This window comes from Citrus clementina, unplaced genomic scaffold, assembly GCF_000493195.1.
Source record: "Citrus clementina cultivar Clemenules unplaced genomic scaffold, Citrus_clementina_v1.0 scaffold_7, whole genome shotgun sequence".
Lineage (NCBI taxonomy): Eukaryota > Viridiplantae > Streptophyta > Magnoliopsida > Sapindales > Rutaceae > Citrus > Citrus x clementina.
Window position 1 is genome coordinate 3,552,894 of NW_006262075.1, and position 17,934 is coordinate 3,570,827.

General features: G+C 39.6%; 3 protein-coding genes across 3 annotated transcripts; 2 read left to right on the forward strand and 1 right to left on the reverse strand.

The window, feature by feature from the left end:
- Window positions 1-569: 569 nt before the first annotated feature.
- LOC112096704 lies at window positions 570-3,910 on the reverse strand. The gene is made up of 3 exons (XM_024180042.1): window positions 3,744-3,910; window positions 2,782-3,642; window positions 570-1,725 (listed from the first exon to the last, which is right to left on the reverse strand). The coding sequence occupies exon 3, from the start codon at window positions 1,583-1,585 to the stop codon at window positions 608-610; it is 978 nt and encodes a 325-aa protein (XP_024035810.1). The 5' UTR covers window positions 1,586-1,725; window positions 2,782-3,642; window positions 3,744-3,910; the 3' UTR covers window positions 570-607.
- A 3,911-nt stretch (window positions 3,911-7,821) lies between these two features.
- Window positions 7,822-12,468, forward strand: LOC18035712 (probable beta-1,4-xylosyltransferase IRX14H). Its single transcript, XM_006425905.2, has 3 exons — window positions 7,822-8,870; window positions 9,233-9,790; window positions 11,660-12,468. Exons 1-3 carry the CDS (start codon window positions 8,134-8,136, stop codon window positions 11,895-11,897), a joined length of 1,533 nt encoding a protein of 510 aa, XP_006425968.1. The 5' UTR covers window positions 7,822-8,133; the 3' UTR covers window positions 11,898-12,468.
- Window positions 12,469-14,856: 2,388 nt separating this feature from the next.
- Window positions 14,857-17,259, forward strand: LOC18035713 (cysteine proteinase COT44). The gene is made up of 4 exons (XM_006425906.2): window positions 14,857-15,435; window positions 16,122-16,357; window positions 16,468-16,608; window positions 16,744-17,259. Exons 1-4 carry the CDS (start codon window positions 14,949-14,951, stop codon window positions 16,996-16,998), a joined length of 1,119 nt encoding a protein of 372 aa, XP_006425969.1. The 5' UTR covers window positions 14,857-14,948; the 3' UTR covers window positions 16,999-17,259.
- Window positions 17,260-17,934: the final 675 nt, after the last annotated feature.

Genomic DNA, 17,934 nt, shown 5'->3' on the forward strand with positions numbered 1-17,934 from the left:
AGGATCTGCTCGGCCACGAGAAGGCAGCAGAATCCAAATCGTTTGAAGAAAATCCTGAGGCATGCAAAGGCTCGCCAAGTCTCAGAGCCTGTCTTATGGCGAGACAGAAGCCAAGCATGCCAGGATCTGCTCGGCCACGAGAAGGCAGCAGAATCCAAATCGTTTGAAGAAAATCCTAAGGCATGCAAAGGCTCGCCAAGTCTCAGAGCCTGTCTTATGGCGAGACAGAAGCCAAGCATGCCAGGATCTGCTCGGCCACGAGAAGGCAGCAGAATCCAAATCGTTTGAAGAAAATCCTAAGGCATGCGAAGGCTCGACAAAGTCTCAAAGCCTGTCTTAGGGCCAGACAAAAGCCCAGCATGCAAGGATCTGCTCGCTCGCGAGAAGGCGAGCAGGCTCCAAAGCATTTGGAAAGTTTTCTACGGCACGCAAAGGCCTCACCAAGTCTCAAAGCCTGTCTTACGGCGAGACAGAAGCGATCAGCGTTTCAGACGAAAATTAATTCATGAGTACGACACGAGATAGTAATCAACAACATTTTTATTAATGGCTAACAGAGGGGATAAATTTCATAAACGTTGTTCATTACAATACAAGAAGAAATATATCAAAAAGATGGTGGGTCAGTGAGCCGAGCAGCATCGGTTGGCTGGACCTCCTCGGGTGCGGGAGGGGTATCACCAGTTGCGTCCGGGGGGGTGCTCGCCTCGCCAACATCAGCAGGGACTGCACGAGGAGGAGAGTTACCCTCCTCAATCACGATCGGCTCTAACCCCTCGGCATCTTCCTTGGCCGCCTCCTCGTCCATATGTTGAGCAACACCAGCTGCAAGGTCATCCATCTTCAGATCAGGGTGTTGCTTCCCGAGGACGGCCATGATACAACGATACGAATGCCGAAGTCCCTGGTCGTACTGGTTGTCGGCCTCCCTCTCCAAGTTCTCTACATGAGCTCGGTGGGAATCGCGGAGAGATTCGAGCTGAGCCTCATACATAGCCCTCTGCCCTTGGAGGTCCTCCTTAACCTTGGTCAGCTCCTCCTCGAGTGTAATGGCTTTTGCTTGAGCAAGGGACTCTTGCTCTATCAGCTTGAGGTTCTCAACGTTTAGCTCCCCCGCCTTTTTCTCGGCAACGTCAGCTCTGGTCGTCGCCGATTGAATGTCCTCCTTCATCTTCCTGTCGTAACGGCCAACCTTGGCCTTATAGTAGGTGGCCATGCAGCTGAGATGGAAAGCACTGTACTGCATGGCTCCCACCAGCTCGCCCAGGGTACAACCGTCAAAGCCCTCCAGGTCCTTCTTGCTCACGAGTTTAGACAACTCATTGAGATAGGGAACCAAGTGTTCTGGTCGGCTGTCGGGTAAGCGGGACCGAGGCACAACAGGTGGAGAAGAGGAAGCAGGATCAGTGGCCGCTCTACTGGATTCCCCGACTCTAGCAGAGGCAAGAGGGAGAGCCTGCAAGGGAGGAACCTGCTGCACGATGTTCTTTCGCTTCGCAGCGGGAGCATCTTTGTCCTGGTCCCTATCGGTTGTTGGAGGCCGAGAGCGTTTCCTGGTCAGAGCTCCAATCACTGCGTCCTCCATCTTATGGCCAGGAAGTATCAACCGAGACTCGAGGAAGTTGTATGTAGATAGCAGTTCTCGGCTCGAGCAGGAATTGGCCAATACAGCCTCGACCCGTTTAAGCAGACCAGGTCGGAGCGGGAAGTGAACACCCCAGGAAACTACAGCACAAACAGACACTTGGTTAGAGACAAACCAATACAGCAGGAACAATTATGGATACAAGACATCTAAAGCGAGCAGGCAACCTGGGACCGTGAAACGGGGTGGGACGCGACAATCCTTCCCGTCTATTTGTGCAACTTGACCCCAGGGACCCCCAGCAAAAAAGAATTTCCTCTTCCAAGTCCCACCACCACCAGTTGGAAGATCAGTTATGGGTTTCCTGCTCTTGGTACCAGATTGGAAGTAGTACCAGCCGGCATCTTTAGGGCTGCTCTTCAGCTGGTACAGATGCTTCACCTCATCAACCGTGGGCTCGCTTTGGCAACATCTGTCCCACAATATGAACAGACCAGAGAGCACTCTCCACCCGTTGGGGTTCAGCTGACCAGGAGCCAGATTTAGCCCGTTAAGTATCCGGGCAAAGTAAGGCTGCAAGGGACACCTCAGCCCATACTTAAAGCTCTCCAGATACAGGGTAACGTATCCCCTGGGAGGCCGGCTAGGTGTATCCTTTTTTCCTGGGATCCTAAGAGGTATCTCACCAGGAATACTATACCTAAGTCGGAGGTCATTGAGCTCGTCAAACGTGGTCGTACACGACATGTAGTCAATGGCATAATCACGCGACAAGGCTCTACCCCCTACTGTACCCCGTTCTTCTGGTCGTGATGCTCCTGATGGGGACGCCTCACTAGAATCATCCCCTTGACCCTCACTCAAAGTGTTCTCCGATCCAGAAGACCCTTCTTCATCGCTACTGTCGCTCGAGGAGGTTGTTTGGGGAGACATCCTCCTAGCGCTAGTACCAACACTAGACCTAATGGGCTCTAAGGGGATCCCGGGATCAAAAGCAAAATCAGCGGGCAGACTAGGCAAAAAACCTAGTTCGTCGTCACCAACCTCAACGACCTTCTCCTTACCCTTCGACATATCCTAAGTTCTAACCAAAACACCACCGCCAACTACAACCTCAAGCAAAGCAGAGAGAAAGGAGATTACCTACAACTAACCGATACCAAAAAAAAAAAAAAAAAAAAAAATAGAAAAAATACCTGAAGCAGGGACTCGGTCAGAGAGAGACAGGGATGACAGCTTTGGCGCCGAGGTTCATTCGCCGGAGAGACAAGAATGGAGAAAATGACGAGTTCGTGTTTGAAGATTTTGGGTTTCCTTACTGAGAAGCAAACCCTTGGGCTGCCAGCATTTAATGACGCATATTCCGAGAATCCCGTAACCGTCGGTTTGAAATTCAAATGGAGGGGGGGATTTCTGCCACGTCACCTCGTCCGCAATTAAATGCGACATGACTCCTGGCAGCCTTTTCCAAACCCACGCGAGCGAGTACTATCGAGTTTCTACTGCTGGTCCACTACATTACCCAACACCAGAAACTGGGGGACCGGTGTTTGGGAGGGATACTGTTTGGGACAAATGCGTCGAAGGGACCAGGAATGACGAGCAGACATCTGATGGCGGGGTTCTGCGCACCGGTGTTTTCCGTTAAAGCCTGGCGCGTGGAAGAACAGGAGCAGAAACATCCTGCTCGTCCACGATGTTGTCGTCCGCGAGGCCAATTCCTATAAAAGGCATGAGGCCATTCCGGCTAGAGACCGAGAGGCGAGGAGACCCGGTCGACGGCAGTTGGCAAGACGCGCTCTCCAGCACGAGAACCTAGGCACAACAGCCACGCTTTCCCCAGAACCGCGACGTAACACGCAAGATCTCACGGAGCCATGACAGCCACACTTTCCCCAGAACCGTGGCGTAACACGCAAGGTCTCACAGAGCCGTGGCAGCCACGCTTTCCCCTGAACCGTGGCGTAACACGCTAGATCCCATGTTTTGCCCATAACGCAGCAGTTGGAGTCCCATACCGTCTCGAAAAGAGCGGAAGACTGAGATTCAGAGGAAGCCTATAAAAAGGTAGCCAACGAAGGTAAAAGGGTTAGCATTTTTAAGATAAAAGAGAAAACCACAAAAAAGCCATAAGACCTGTGGCAAGCGTTCCCCGAACCTTCATATCTGACTTGAGCGTCGGAGGGTTTGCGCCGGGAGAACAACCGGCGTACTCTGACTTGTCTGTGTGTGCAGGGACATCCGGAGAAGAAGCATTACTAGGAGATCTCCTGGTCGTGGTAGAGTTGATCGAGCAGGGATCCTGGTCGTAGAACGAGGAGAACCGGAATCTCGCATCAACAAATGGTACAACTAATTAGAGCAATATGAACTTTGGTTCAAACTCATCCCAAAAAACATGAAGCAATTATGAAAACTGTATTGACAACTTTATAGTTTTTTTGTTTTGGGTAACATGTGACGTCATATTCATGTGAAAAATTTGATTGTTGGCCAAACATCCAGTTTGCTTTTTCATGTGATATAATTATTTATGAGTTGGTGGGGCTGGCTTACTACTCCCGGTTATTTGAAATTTTGAGGAGTTTGGATTTTATTCTTCGTTTGAAGCTTCAAACTTTTCGATCAATTGTGTCAGTTTGGCTCAAAAAATATGATTTATATGGAAGATAATTATTTTGTGGATAAGGTGGGCAATTTCAGTTCCGGTACTGATTAATTTACTTGGTCTAACCTTCATAGATTTTATTTGAAAGAATAATGATCACACACACAGATATATATATATATAGACACACATTTATGTATGTATACATGTGTGCGTGTGTGATGTATCATTCCTTAAATGATTAATATTTTTCACAAAATTGAGTGAATTTGTAAATTAATAAAAATCAAATTATAGATTACATAAAAAAAAATATATTAATATGTTTTGTTGTTTTTCATTCTTATTCTGTCCACATTATGGATATTATAATATTATTATCCTGATTTAGGTAATTCTCGCTTCATGGTAAAAGGCCCAAATAGTCAAATGAAACGTTATAAAATAAGAAAACATCTTTAAACGTTACAGACTGGTTGATTTATTATATCATATATCTAAGAGTTAGTGGAGAAAAATCATCAAAATTTCTGATCTAGATGAAGATCCACTCTCAATCAAAGAGAAGAGATGAAAGAAAATCAAATAAAAATAAGAAAAGTTTAACAATTTCCTATCGGGGAAAGTGCTCTTTTTCTAGAGAAGGATCGAGTGGTTTGTTTAATTGTACATTGTAATGGATCTACGTTAATTGAACTTGATGTGGTGTACTGGGATATTAACAAAGCCTCTCGTTATGCGATTTACTACCAGAGCAAATGCAATTACACGTTATGGGCTTCCACGTCGAATCTTGAGGATTCGGGATGGCAAAAACTTGGGTTGATCTGGCTCAACTATGTTTCGTAAACATCTAATCTGGGCCAACTTTTTTATTCGGGCCTAAAAAACCCCGAATTTTGTGTTTTATAAATTTTACATTTTATAATTTTATTTTAATTAAATTTGACTGAAAAATATGGAATTTAAATGTATAAAATTCCAAATATATGTAATGTGTAAACTAAATAAATATAACTATTTAAAAAAATATTTATTTTTAATTTTAATATGCATTTTAATTTTTTTCATAAAATTTAGATTTCTGGTTATACCGTAGACTTATCAAGTGAAACTTTGGTCCGAACTGGGTATTACCTAACCCGAATTTAGGCTGGGCGGCTATTTTTGAAAACCCTAATGAGAATTACATTGAGGGGATGAATATGGATAAACTACTTGAATTTTACTTTTTACACCCTTTAAAATCCTCATAAAACTCTATTTTTTAAACGATGGTTCTCTTTCTAGTCAAAATTACATCAAAGAACAAATATGAATTTAATTAAACTAAAGTCGTTACACCTGCAGATTATGAATCTTACTGTCTTTAAACCTTACTATATGATATAATTATTATTTTTCCCCTATAAACTCAAATTATTTTGAAACAATGATGAAATGCTTAACTAAGGAAGGGCCATAAATATAAAAGTGGAGTTTCATAAGAGATTCAAAGAGGTATTAGGAGCTCCAATAAGCTACTTTGCAAGATACAGCTGGTAGGCCCAAATTTATCATTTCAAGTCACCATATCCCAGTATCCAACTAAGAAAATGAATTGGGCCACGAGTAGTAATGACCTTTAATGTATTTACGAAAAGGGGTTTTAAAAGAATTCTTGGGGCTGTGTGAAAAGCATTACTCTTTATTATATAAGCAAAACATTTTTTTTAAAAAAGTTTTATTTGTTGTAATGTGTCGTATTTTCTGATTATTTCATAAGTATCGTATCTCATCTCATTTTATATTAGCCAAAAAAAAAAAGTTATATTTTCGGATTGATCCTATCGTATCAACCAGTCCCGTCAGTCCTTAAAATTTAAGGCCCAGCTCACATTAAACTTTGATAGGCTCTAGCCATAAGCCATGCAAACGTTCAAGAAAGTTTTTGCATGCCACACGATTGGAACAACTAATCTGCAGACGTCATTTGAATGAAACAGCCATATACAAACAACATTTACTTGCTTCTTCTTCTTCTTATTATTATTATTATTTCTTACTCTTTTTTCTTTCAGCCTTGGGATGGAAGCTTTGTTTTTTCAAATAGAACAGAGCCAGTCAGCCAGATACCTTGCCGCACCCTAAAGGAAACAAGTGGTTCGGATGTTAATCATCATCCTCTTACCCTCTCCACCAAACCCTTTCTCCCTTTCGTACTCCACCATTGACAGTAACTTTTATATTAAAAAAAGAAATTGTTTTGTTAATTTTTTTTAAAATTATATGTTACGTTATTTCCCTTCAAAATATTGACTTTAAGTGCTTGTTCTTATTGAAATGAAGTGTCATTTTTCATGCATATAACTTTCGCATGGGTGGTCAATAGTAAATATCCAGTCGCTGTGCATTGATGCTACTTCAAATTTAGAATGGAAGATTACTTAATAAGGAAAAAAAAAAGGTTAACTAGTTAATTCTGAACACCAACGAACATTCCTTCTTGATTTCTTATCGCTGTGTTTTAGATTTCAGTATGTTTTGGTATTATAAGTATTCTTTTAACTCTCACAAGACTACAGATGGTAGCCAGCAGCCCGCAGAGTACAAGTTTGATAATAATCTTTGATGTAACTCAAATCTATATTATCACCACTAATCAAGTGAATGAATTTAGCTTGTCATTACGATTTTACCAACATCTCACTTCAATTTGATTTTTAACTGCCAATATATAATTTGTTCGTGCTAAGTGCTAGCTCAATTCTTCATCACTACTTCAGCGATGAATGACGACTTTTACATTGTGAGAGAACTTTTGCATCAAATGAAGTTGAGATTTTATATCGCTGATATGTGATCACCTTTATCGTCAATGTTTTTCAATTTACTGATAAATATTCAAAATACGATGCTGTGGTAAATAATGAAATCATTAAAAAGGTCATGTTATGATACGCTTGAGCAACCAGTTAGCCTGTTGCCTTCCCCACGAGATGGCAACTTCACAAGTCGTGTACATTGTCCATCCTGTCCCTGCTTGTCATGCTTAAATTAAACGACTGGCCATGTCACTTGAACAGGTGAAACTTCAGAACAGTACAACACCAACCTATTCGCCATTGGTGACTCATTCGTAATGATGAGCCATATCACACTTCAAATTCTCCCTTAAATGATTATCCGCTTAACGGCTTTCAATACCACTTTGAAACTAGTCAATAATCTTTTAACTCGTATAAGACAATTCACTACCAGTACAATTTTTCTCACACACACGTGTCCCGCAGCATGCCCCTAAATTTACATGGGAATGCCTCACTTTTCCCTAAAAATTAATTTGCTTTAATGGAGACGCACAGTCGTCGTATATAGTATGTATCATAGTCTTTTAACTTAAAACTAAGTGTTAAAAATTAATTTGTATTTATACAGTTGCTAGATTAGTCAACTTGAATTCAAACAACTAGATTCGCTTCAAATAATTGCAAAATGCCAACCAAAAGAAATCACCTGGTGTCAACTTCCCGTCTCTTTAAAATTTGCAAGTAATCGTACTCATACGTTGACTGATACAGTACATTGTAAAATCGTCTACGTCTAAAACAAAACAAATACATTTCCTCATAAATTCAATAACCAGAGGTTGCCTGTCCAAAATGAGGCCACTGGGCCCTACTTCAAAGGCCTAATGTCCCTCTCTCTCATTCATCACCGTACCAAAACGAAAACGGATAGCAGCAAATCAACGATACGAGACGATCTCCATTCGCCAGTCTCACTTTAATCTTAAACCTAAAGTAATCATTTTGATTAATATATACATTACCTTAAAACCATCCCAATCCTTCAAACCAACTCAACAAGCAAACATTTCAATCAACAAATCAAATACCCCCACAGCGCTTCGCTTTCTCTCTCTAACCGCGAGGGACCTGTGAGAGGGAGGGAAAAGAGAATGAAGCTCTCGGCGTTGCAGCAGAGCTATCTGAGCCGTCGGAGCAACAGCTTCAGGGCATCAGCGCCGTTGGATTCGTCATCCGACAGCGCGATCAAGTCTCCCGCCGCAATCTTCTGGCTCGTCCTTCACGGCCTTTGTTGCTTAATCAGCTTAGTCCTCGGCTTTCGATTTTCTCGATTGGTGTTCTTTTTCATCTTCTCGACTTCCACCACTTCCACAACGAACCTCTACACGGCGCCGTTTCGGAACTTGGCTAGTGACATCACGACACCTTTTGTTTCGTCGTCGACTCCGGTTGAGATTCCGGTTTTAAACAGGACGACGCCGAATTCAAACTCCAGAGTGGTGGTGGGCCGACACGGGATCCGGATCCGGCCGTGGCCGCATCCGAACCCGACTGAGGTCATGAAAGCGCACAAGATAATCGAGAGAGTGCAGAGAGAGCAGAGAGCTCATTTCGGGTTCAAGAATCCAAGGACTCTGATTGTGGTGACCCCGACTTACGTTCGGACTTTCCAGACGCTTCATTTGACCGGTGTGATGCACTCGCTGATGCTGGTGCCGTACGATCTGGTTTGGATCGTTGTCGAGGCTGGTGGCGTGACCAATGAGACGGCTTCTTTGATTGCCAAGTCAAAGTTGAGAACTATTCACGTTGGAGTCGATCAGAAAATGCCAGCTTCGTGGGGGGGAAGACATCAATTGGAAGCCAAAATGCGGCTTCGCGCCTTGAGGTCATTTCTTGCTTCATCATTAGCTGCTTATTTTATTGATTAATTCCTCACTAGTTCTAAGTTTAAAAGACCTATAGTTAATCAGTCATAAGGACAAAACAATTACTAATCTTTAGCACAACTAACATCACTATGGGGCTAATTCTGTTAATGTTGCAGTGTCTTTGCTTTCTGCTTTTCTTTTATTATTGTCAAAATTGAGTGAGAAATGAAGAAATATCAAATGATATTGATTTAGGAGAAAATAAGTATGTTGATTGCTTTTTGTTTGTATATTGTGATATTTACACTGCTTTCAAGTGAATTCAGTATTGATAGGTTATTAGAATATCAATTTATTAAGTAGGTGTTTGGTGTTCCAGAATTGTGAGAGAAGAGAAGCTGGATGGCATTGTGATGTTTGCGGATGACAGTAATATGCATAGTATGGAGCTCTTTGATGAGATCCAAAATGTAAAATGGTTCGGAGCTGTTTCTGTTGGAATTCTGGCTCTTGCAGGTAATCAGGACGAGTCATCATCAGTGATAATGGAGAAGGAGGAGGGTGGAGAGAATACTGCAATGCCTGTTCAAGGACCTGCTTGTAACTCATCCAATAATCTGGTTGGATGGCATACTTTTAACTCACTGCCATATGCTAGGAAGAGCGCAACCTACATTGATGACAGGGCAACAGTGCTGCCCAGGAAGCTGGAATGGGCTGGATTTGTTTTGAATTCTAGGTTGCTTTGGAAGGAAGCTAAAGATAAGCCGGAATGGGTGAATGATCTAGATTTATTGGATGGCCTTGAGGATATAGAGAGTCCTTTATCTCTGCTGAAAGACCAGTCCATGGTAGAACCGCTAGGAAACTGCGGCCGCCAAGTTATTGTTTGGTGGCTTCGTGTTGAAGCTCGTTCTGATAGCAAGTTTCCTCCTGGGTGAGTCTTTATTCTTTTCCTCTCACTCTTATGCAACATTTTACACTTTGATGATATAATATGTTTTGAGTAATCACCAGTTGCATGCTTACTTTTATGTGCATTAAAGCCTCTTCTGGCTCTCGTGTCAACTCATTTTAAATATCCAGACTCCAGTGTGCAGTGTCTGTTTTCTTTGATGTTTGTTGACCAAGTCTTCTGGAAAGTTAAATTATAGACCGATTGATTCAGACTATTAAGTAGACAACTTTGGTGGAAATATGTTGGGATTAACTTTTTAATCAGTATTCAGGCTTATCTGAACTCTTTGAATGTTGCAATCTGTGGTTATAGTCGTGTAGTGACTGACGCTGACTAGCAACATCTTTACCACTGCTGCTTTACGATTTTATAAATTTGCATGCAAATGTTTCTTTACTATAGAGATGTTCTTATTGATCTTTAATTCTTATTGATCTTTAAGTAGAATTGGTATGCAACATAAGAACTATGCCTATAGTGTTTCATGTGGACATTTCCCTTCATACTTGTTTGTCACATCACATGCCCACGTATCTGAACTTACCCTCCTGAGTACCTAAAAAATAAGTAAAATTTCTTCTTTTTCTCAACCAATGTTTTTACTTGTTACGACACCTGTAATGCATATATTACTGTGCATTGACGGTTACAGGCACATGTTAGTTCGAGGAACCCAAATAACTATTCTGCTTTTTTTCTTATTGAGTAGCTTTAGTTATTTGGGTTACTTGAATGCCTTTATTTAAGAATCAAGCTTAAATTATTTGGAATGCCTAAAAGGAAAGAGACTTTGCGGTTGTGTCTAGACCGCCAAAAACCATACTGGGACAAGAATGGGTGTCTAGATTAAACAACTGTTTCTTATGTATTAGGGTATACGTTTAATGTCTCATTAATATAGTTCAATTGAAATAGGTTGTAACAAGTAGGTGGGTGCTTACACACATGTTTATGCTAGAGCAAGTTGCATGTAATTAACTTGTGGCAAACACCATGTTATGAAGGTATCTTCATAAGCTCTAAGAGCAAATTCCTTTACAATTTCTGGAGTTTCAACATTCATTTCTTGTGTCTGCATGCTAGTGGGATTGAGTTGAATGCACAAGTAACAGTTTAATCAGAGACACAGCTACATCTGCCTAAAACATTATCCATGAAAATTGAAGAAAATGAAGTCCATCCAAACTGTCATACCTTAAGGTTTTGTGGGTTTCACAGGAAATAATAATCCTCATGGTGCTGTGAGTGGCTTTTATGCATGCAAGTTCTTTTGTTTAGCATCAATCTTCTGTTTTGGCACCCAAAAAAACAAAATAAATAAATAAAATCAGTAAATTACTTGTCTGTGCTTGGTTCAGTTCTTATTAACAAAGGCTGTCATGCTCTAGTATGAGTTTGATGGCCAACGTATGTAGTTTTCAAATCCTCCTACATAAGAAACAGGCAAATACTCATTTATCGATTGAACTTGTGTATGTGCTATGGGCTAAGCACACCTCCCTTCTGGCAATTTAGCACTAATTTATGGCCTCATACTTCTGTAATTTCTTTGCTAAACCAAAGGTTTTGGCCTTTAACGAATTTTGATTTATGCATATCTGTAGTTGCTAGATTGTGCGTGCTTTGAACTCGAGACTACTTTAAATTCACGAATGAATGTAACTCACAGGAAATATTAAATATTTTTTGCGCTTAGCATAACCTACTTTCATTTTGAGGTAATAGGATATGAGTGTAAAGTTTGTTTTACTTGATTCTTAATCTCTTCTGCATTTATTTTGATAACATGGTGGGTTGTTAATGGCATCTCGTGACCAGATTAAAATGATTTCTTTGTATTTCATACAGATGGATAATTGACCCACCATTGGAGATCACTGTCCCATCAAAACGTACACCATGGCCAGATGCTCCTCCTGAACTCCCTTCTAATGAAAAAGTACTGGTTGGCATCCAAGAGCATACAGTGAAGCATACTCCAAAGAATCGATCATCCAGATCGAAACGAAGTTCTCGAAGTAAGAGAAAGCATGAAACAAAAGTGGTAGACATGCAGGCTTCTGCAAGGAACTCTGGAAGAAATTGAAATATTAGCCAAGGATATTCACAATATATATGCCGTGTGAATTTGGACAGCTGCCCTTCGGTGCCAAGAATTTAATCTTGAGGCAGACATTCTGAGGGGGATATACCTGGTGGTCGGTACATAGAGTAGGCACATGTTACAGTGGTCCATTGGATACGTGCTCTTGCAGTTCCAAGTTAGTATTAAGTATTACATTTTTCATTTCCTTTAATTTTTTTGTTGGAGGTGATTGGGTGGGTTTCTGCTTTCATGGAAGGAGCTGGCGTCATGTCAACTAAGAACTGCCACATTGTTATTTTGCAGGAAGCTTGTATCTTACATGCTTCAATTTTTTTATTTTATTTTATTTTATACATAATCTTCTGATAGGAATCAAAAGGTGGTGTTAAGTTGTTGGCCTTGGTAGAAATGATACTCGTTGTAATAAAATTTCCATTCTTTGTGAAAAGTTTGAGCATGCTGCATGCTGGAAATTTTATCTTCACTTTCTCAGAAGAATCCACGGAAAGGAAGCAGCGCATGGAAACTGACCAGTTTTTAACCCGCCCCACGCTTTCCCAATCCCGGCCATTCTCTGCCCATTAAGAAAGTTGAATATATTATATCTTTTAACATTTGTCTTTTTTATCCATAGAATCAGGTAATAGAATATAGAGAAGCCAGTGCAACTTGTTCGGCTGAGGTGTTTCGAATGGTTTCTTCTTCCTTGTGTGGGTTGGCCATACTGATCAACGTAACATTCAAATTAAAAGCAAGAGAACCGAGGTTGACCTGTCATAAGTGATCTGCTGAAGAAGCGGGTAACTTGGGGAGAGCAGCCCAGTTCTTGTTCCAACGGATAAGGAGGGAGATTGGGACTGCTCTTGCTTCGCAAGGATGACATTGAATATTCAGTCGTATGGCACAACTTTGGACGAATTCACTTGTTGATTTGGCACCGGCAAAATGATACAAAATGGTAAAATTAAAAATTAAAAATTTGAAAGATAGTAACTAAAGAACCTTGAAAGCCGAAATGTTCGATTTTTTTAACATCTTGAGAAAATTAGTCCTAGATACTACCTACTGCACCCTGGAAATACAAAAGCTTTAATTGCGATGAATTTGAACAATCAATTAGAGTTTATTAATTAAGTTCACAAATAAAAGCCCTCTTGCATGATAACTCCTCGGAGCACAAAAATCAAGCGCAATCTAGTCCACCACTTCGTAGCATAACATGATATGAACGTGCAGCAATCAGGCTTAACGTCAAGGCCAGGCTTAGATGATGAAATTTGATGGTTTTCTTTTTTGGGCATTACAAGTCCCCGTGACAGTTCCGCCCACCGGATACTAAATTCATTCATTATTTCGCTGGCAATTCTGCCCCACTTGCTATTTTATAAGTGATATTATCATTTTCTCATCAAAGGTATTTTGACACATCATGTTAGTATCATGGTTTGGTAAAATTATTAATTTACCACCAAACGTTTAAACTGTCAGCATTTTCCCACTATTCCGTTAAAACTCAGTTAATATGTAACAAAAAATTCATAAAAGGTCAATTTTACCCATGGAGCGTAAAAGACTATGTAATTAACCTTTTATGAATTTTGTAATTAAATCATCATTTGTTGTTCTTCCTTCTTAAAGGATAAAAATTACCCTTTATAAATTTTGTAAAATTAACCGTGTGGTGCTAGGTACTTCATAATTTGATTTAATTTATTTAATTTTTAAAGGACAAATTTATTTATTTAATTTTTTGTGTAAAATTATTATTATCATATCAAAGATTAAATTGCTTCTTTTGCATATTCTTTTTTTTTTTTTGCCCTTTCATAAATTGAGTTTTAGTAGTAGAATAAATTGTCTTTCGCTCGTCAATTTAATAAATAATTTTTTCCTTGAAAAATTAAATAAATTAAATCAATTTATGAATTACCTAACACCACACGGTCAATTTTATAAAATTCATAAAGTGTAATTTTTGTCCTTTAAGAAGGAAGAACAATAAATGATGATTTAATTACAAAATTCATAAAAGGTTAATTACATGATCTTTTATGCTCTAGGGGTAAAATTGACCTTTTAAAAAATTTTCGTTACATATTAACTGAGTTTTAACAGAATGGTGGGAAAATATTAACAATTTAAATGTTTGATGGTAAATTGATAATTTTATCAAATTATAGTACTAACATAATGTTTAAATTATAGTACTAACATAATGTGTCAGAATACTTTTAGTAGAAAAATAATAATATCCCTTATAGTAATTTTAAATTCTACGTTTGCAGACTGACACCCATTCATTTTATCTCCCACGATGATGGATATCGATTTTTAATAACTGCACTGAATTTTAGATGTCACCACTCACCAGTTGCATGGATGATGTTAGGCAACAGGTTCTGAAAGAGATTCATTTAAGATCCCCACTGCTGAAATATTCTGCAACAACTTATCAATGAAAATTTTACCTCAGGCAAGAGGCAAGCACATGCTTTTCTACTGTTTAAATCCCAATTTTAGCATAGCCCAGCTCCTTTCATAGCAAGTTAGCAACTTTAATGTAACCCTTATTTCATTGGACCAAAAATATCCCTGTCCGTTAGCACGCATTTCGAGTCTGACTTAGTGGTTTGAAGCGAGCACAAGCAAAACCCCCAGCTCTAAGGAACCTGTAAAGTTGTCAGACGTGGCAACAATCCATTGGTTTGAAGACTGATCTCGTGACTTTTCTGCCACTCCGGCCCATTTCTCATTATTGCTTTTCCATGACCGTTGGCCAGACAATAGCCTGTCCTCGTATTTTAAGTCCAAAACGACCAATTGATGCCCTCATTTTTATCTCTTTTCACCAATTTACACGACAATTATTAAAAAAAAAAAAAGTCAATTACATTAATACACTCTTTTTTATATTATTTTACATTCTATACACTTACCAAACCCCTACTATTAAGTTATTTTCTTTTTCCTATAAAAACCCATCAACTTTCTCCTTTATCTTCACCACCTCTTCCTCAATTCTCTTATCTTTCTGTTGAAAGAAAAACAAAAATGGCAACCGCTTCCATGTTTCTAGCCATATCCACTCTTGTATTCCTGTTCTTCATATCATCATCATCCGCCGCTGACATGTCGATAATCTCATACGACAACAATCACGACCATTCATCAAGCTGGCGAACAGATGATGAGGTGATGACAATCTACCAAACATGGCTTGCAAAGCGTGGGAAAACTTCTAACGGGATGGGACACAACGAGAAGAGGTTTCAAATTTTTAAGGATAACTTGAGGTTCATTGATGAACATAACTCCCTGAACCGCACGTACAAAGTCGGCTTGAACAAGTTCGCTGATTTGACCAACGAAGAGTACCGTGCCATGTATTTGGGCACCAGAAGTGACGCTAAGCGTAGACTCATGAAGTCCAAAGTTGCGAGCCAGCGTTACGCTTTTAAGGCCGGCGACGAGTTGCCGGAGTCTGTTGATTGGAGAGAAAAAGGGGCCGTTAATCCCGTTAAAGATCAAGGATCTTGTGGTAATTTTCTTTTTCCCTTTTTAACTTGCGTTCCATTTATTTTTTTATTTTTCTTTTGTTCCATATTACCCATATTTTCTTCTTTTTATGGATATTATAAGAAGGATGGATATATATATATATATATCTAAATTGATTTTATAAAGTTTTGTTCATAATAATAAGCTGAATTTCCAAAAATAAAAGAAAGGGGAATTTATGACTTATCAAGTATCTATTTCAGTCTATTAAAAAAAAAAAAGGTATCTATTTCAGTTAAAGATTATTATTGATGCTTTTGAGCATATCGACGAGGAAGCGGCGGTGGGTGGCAGGCGGCGGACTGGTAGTTAATACTGGAATTGGCAGATTTAGACTTTTCAGTTGAAGCCACGTGGGTTATTTTCTCAATTTTTTGCTTGCAGTTGTTGGTCGTTAAAAATTTATTCCTGAATCAAAGAATACATAATTGTTATTATTTTTTTTAAATGACGTCATGTGGGCTAAGTCGAGGCTACTAGACAAAACAGAATCTGACGTATGAAAACAGAATTGGGCATCGATCCAGGCCCAATCTGCAGTCAAACTGGGCTAAGCTAGGACATCAATTTGGCCTGGATCGACCCAGTTGTGCGCCTTGAATCTCGTTTGGAAGTAGTAGGTTAAAAGATGTATTTTTGTGATTCGCATTGATGTGTGGTGAGCAGGAAGTTGCTGGGCATTCTCAACAGTAGCTGCAGTAGAAGGAATAAACAAGATTGTAACTGGGGAGCTAATCTCTCTATCTGAGCAAGAGCTCGTGGACTGTGACAGAAAAATCAATGCAGGATGCAATGGCGGTCTCATGGACTACGCCTTCCAGTTCATTATCCAAAATGGTGGCATGGACTCTGAACAAGACTATCCTTACCTCGGCGCTGAAAACAAGTGTGACCCATCTCGGGTCTGTAAAATCCTTTAGCCTTTACTCTCTCTCTCTCTCTCTTTTTTGTTTTTTTGCAAACAAAATATTGAATTCCGATTTTTCTTTTTCCAAAAATTTCGATGTTGCAGAGGAATGCTAAGGTTGTTAGCATTGATGGGTACGAGGATGTATCGCCTTTCGATGAGATGTCGCTGAAGAAAGCTGTGGCAGATCAGCCTGTGAGTGTTGCTATTGAAGCTGGTGGCAGGGCTTTTCAACACTACGAGTCGGTAAGCTTTTCTAGATCATTATCACGTACAGTAACTTTTTATAAAAAAAAAATCAGAAAACCCCTCAAAAAAAGCACAAATGCAAAAGTTTCCAAGAAATTTATTTATCTTGTTTTGGATATTTGGTTTTTACAGGGTGTTTTTACTGGAGAGTGCGGATCGGCACTGGACCACGGTGTTGTTGCAGTTGGATATGGCACAGAAAATGGTGTGGACTACTGGCTTGTGAGGAATTCCTGGGGCAGCGACTGGGGTGAAAACGGATACGTGAAATTGCAGCGTAATCTGCTGGATACAAACACTGGCAAATGCGGAATTGCAATGGAGGCTTCTTATCCCGTCAAGAATTCCCAAAACTCTGCTAAGCCTAAGCCTCACAGCAGCGCTTGAACATCGTTTGTATGTGTTGTGGCTGATGGGTTCGGAGAAGAAGAAAAAGGTTATTAAAGTTGCAAATAATGTTGTTTAGTTTATCGTCATATTTGTGTCCGCTTGGTTGTTTACAATTCATGCCCTCTGTTCCTTATTTTTAAGTTTGCGGGAGGACGAGCAGGCTATCTATCTTATTTGGATAATGTTTCTTGTACTGTACATAGAGTCTCATTTGTCAAACTGGGCATTGAAAATTGATATTGTTGTGATTCAATGTCATTTCCTTTCGGAGTCTGTCATCAATTTCTCAAAGTTGTTGTTTCATTGTCTTTATATGATAATTGGTTGCCAAGACTTCCTTTTCATGATCTTTTTTTTTTTTAATATTTTTGAGAAATATAATACTGATGTGGTGATGTTATATAAATAATCACAATTGAACTTCTGTAACACCTGTTATACATGTAAGTATATTGTGGTAACCCAGGATTGAATTTGGACCTTCTTGTTAAAAAGTTTATCTGAGTTCATATATTGAAAGAGGGGAGTTGTTTTCATCAGCAGAAACCATGATAAGCTTTGGTTAAATTGTTAAGATGGGACATCCACACCCAAGAACAGAGGCGGGACAAGAGTTGTAGCGACATGCCTAAAAGCTTTTCCCTACCTATCTGCATGCAGAAAAAGGGAAAAAAAAAAGAGTGACTTACTGAAGTCTTCCAATAAGTGACTCTTTAATGGAACCCTTTTCTCAGCTGTCTGAAACATTTTATTTATTTATATCATTAGGTTTTGTTGTCAATAAATAAAAAATTATTTATTTATCAATAAGGTGCTGTCAAATTCAGTTGCTAAATCAGCTTCACACTCAAGTTCAAAACACATTGTATAAGAAGGGGGAAGCAGAGTATCAACGTTAACTCTCGACAATTTTTTAATAAGATAAGCCTATCA

Coding starts and splice junctions, on each gene's coding strand:
- LOC112096704 (XM_024180042.1), bottom strand. CDS start 1,585: ATGGAGGACGCAGTGATTGGAGCTCTGACCAGGAAACGCTCTCGGCCT.
- LOC18035712 (XM_006425905.2), top strand. CDS start 8,134: ATGAAGCTCTCGGCGTTGCAGCAGAGCTATCTGAGCCGTCGGAGCAAC. Junction 8,871..9,232: donor ATGCGGCTTCGCGCCTTGAG/GTCATTTCTTGC, acceptor TTGGTGTTCCAG/AATTGTGAGAGAAGAGAAGC. Junction 9,791..11,659: donor GATAGCAAGTTTCCTCCTGG/GTGAGTCTTTAT, acceptor TATTTCATACAG/ATGGATAATTGACCCACCAT.
- LOC18035713 (XM_006425906.2), top strand. CDS start 14,949: ATGGCAACCGCTTCCATGTTTCTAGCCATATCCACTCTTGTATTCCTG. Junction 16,358..16,467: donor ACAAGTGTGACCCATCTCGG/GTCTGTAAAATC, acceptor TCGATGTTGCAG/AGGAATGCTAAGGTTGTTAG. Junction 16,609..16,743: donor CTTTTCAACACTACGAGTCG/GTAAGCTTTTCT, acceptor TGGTTTTTACAG/GGTGTTTTTACTGGAGAGTG.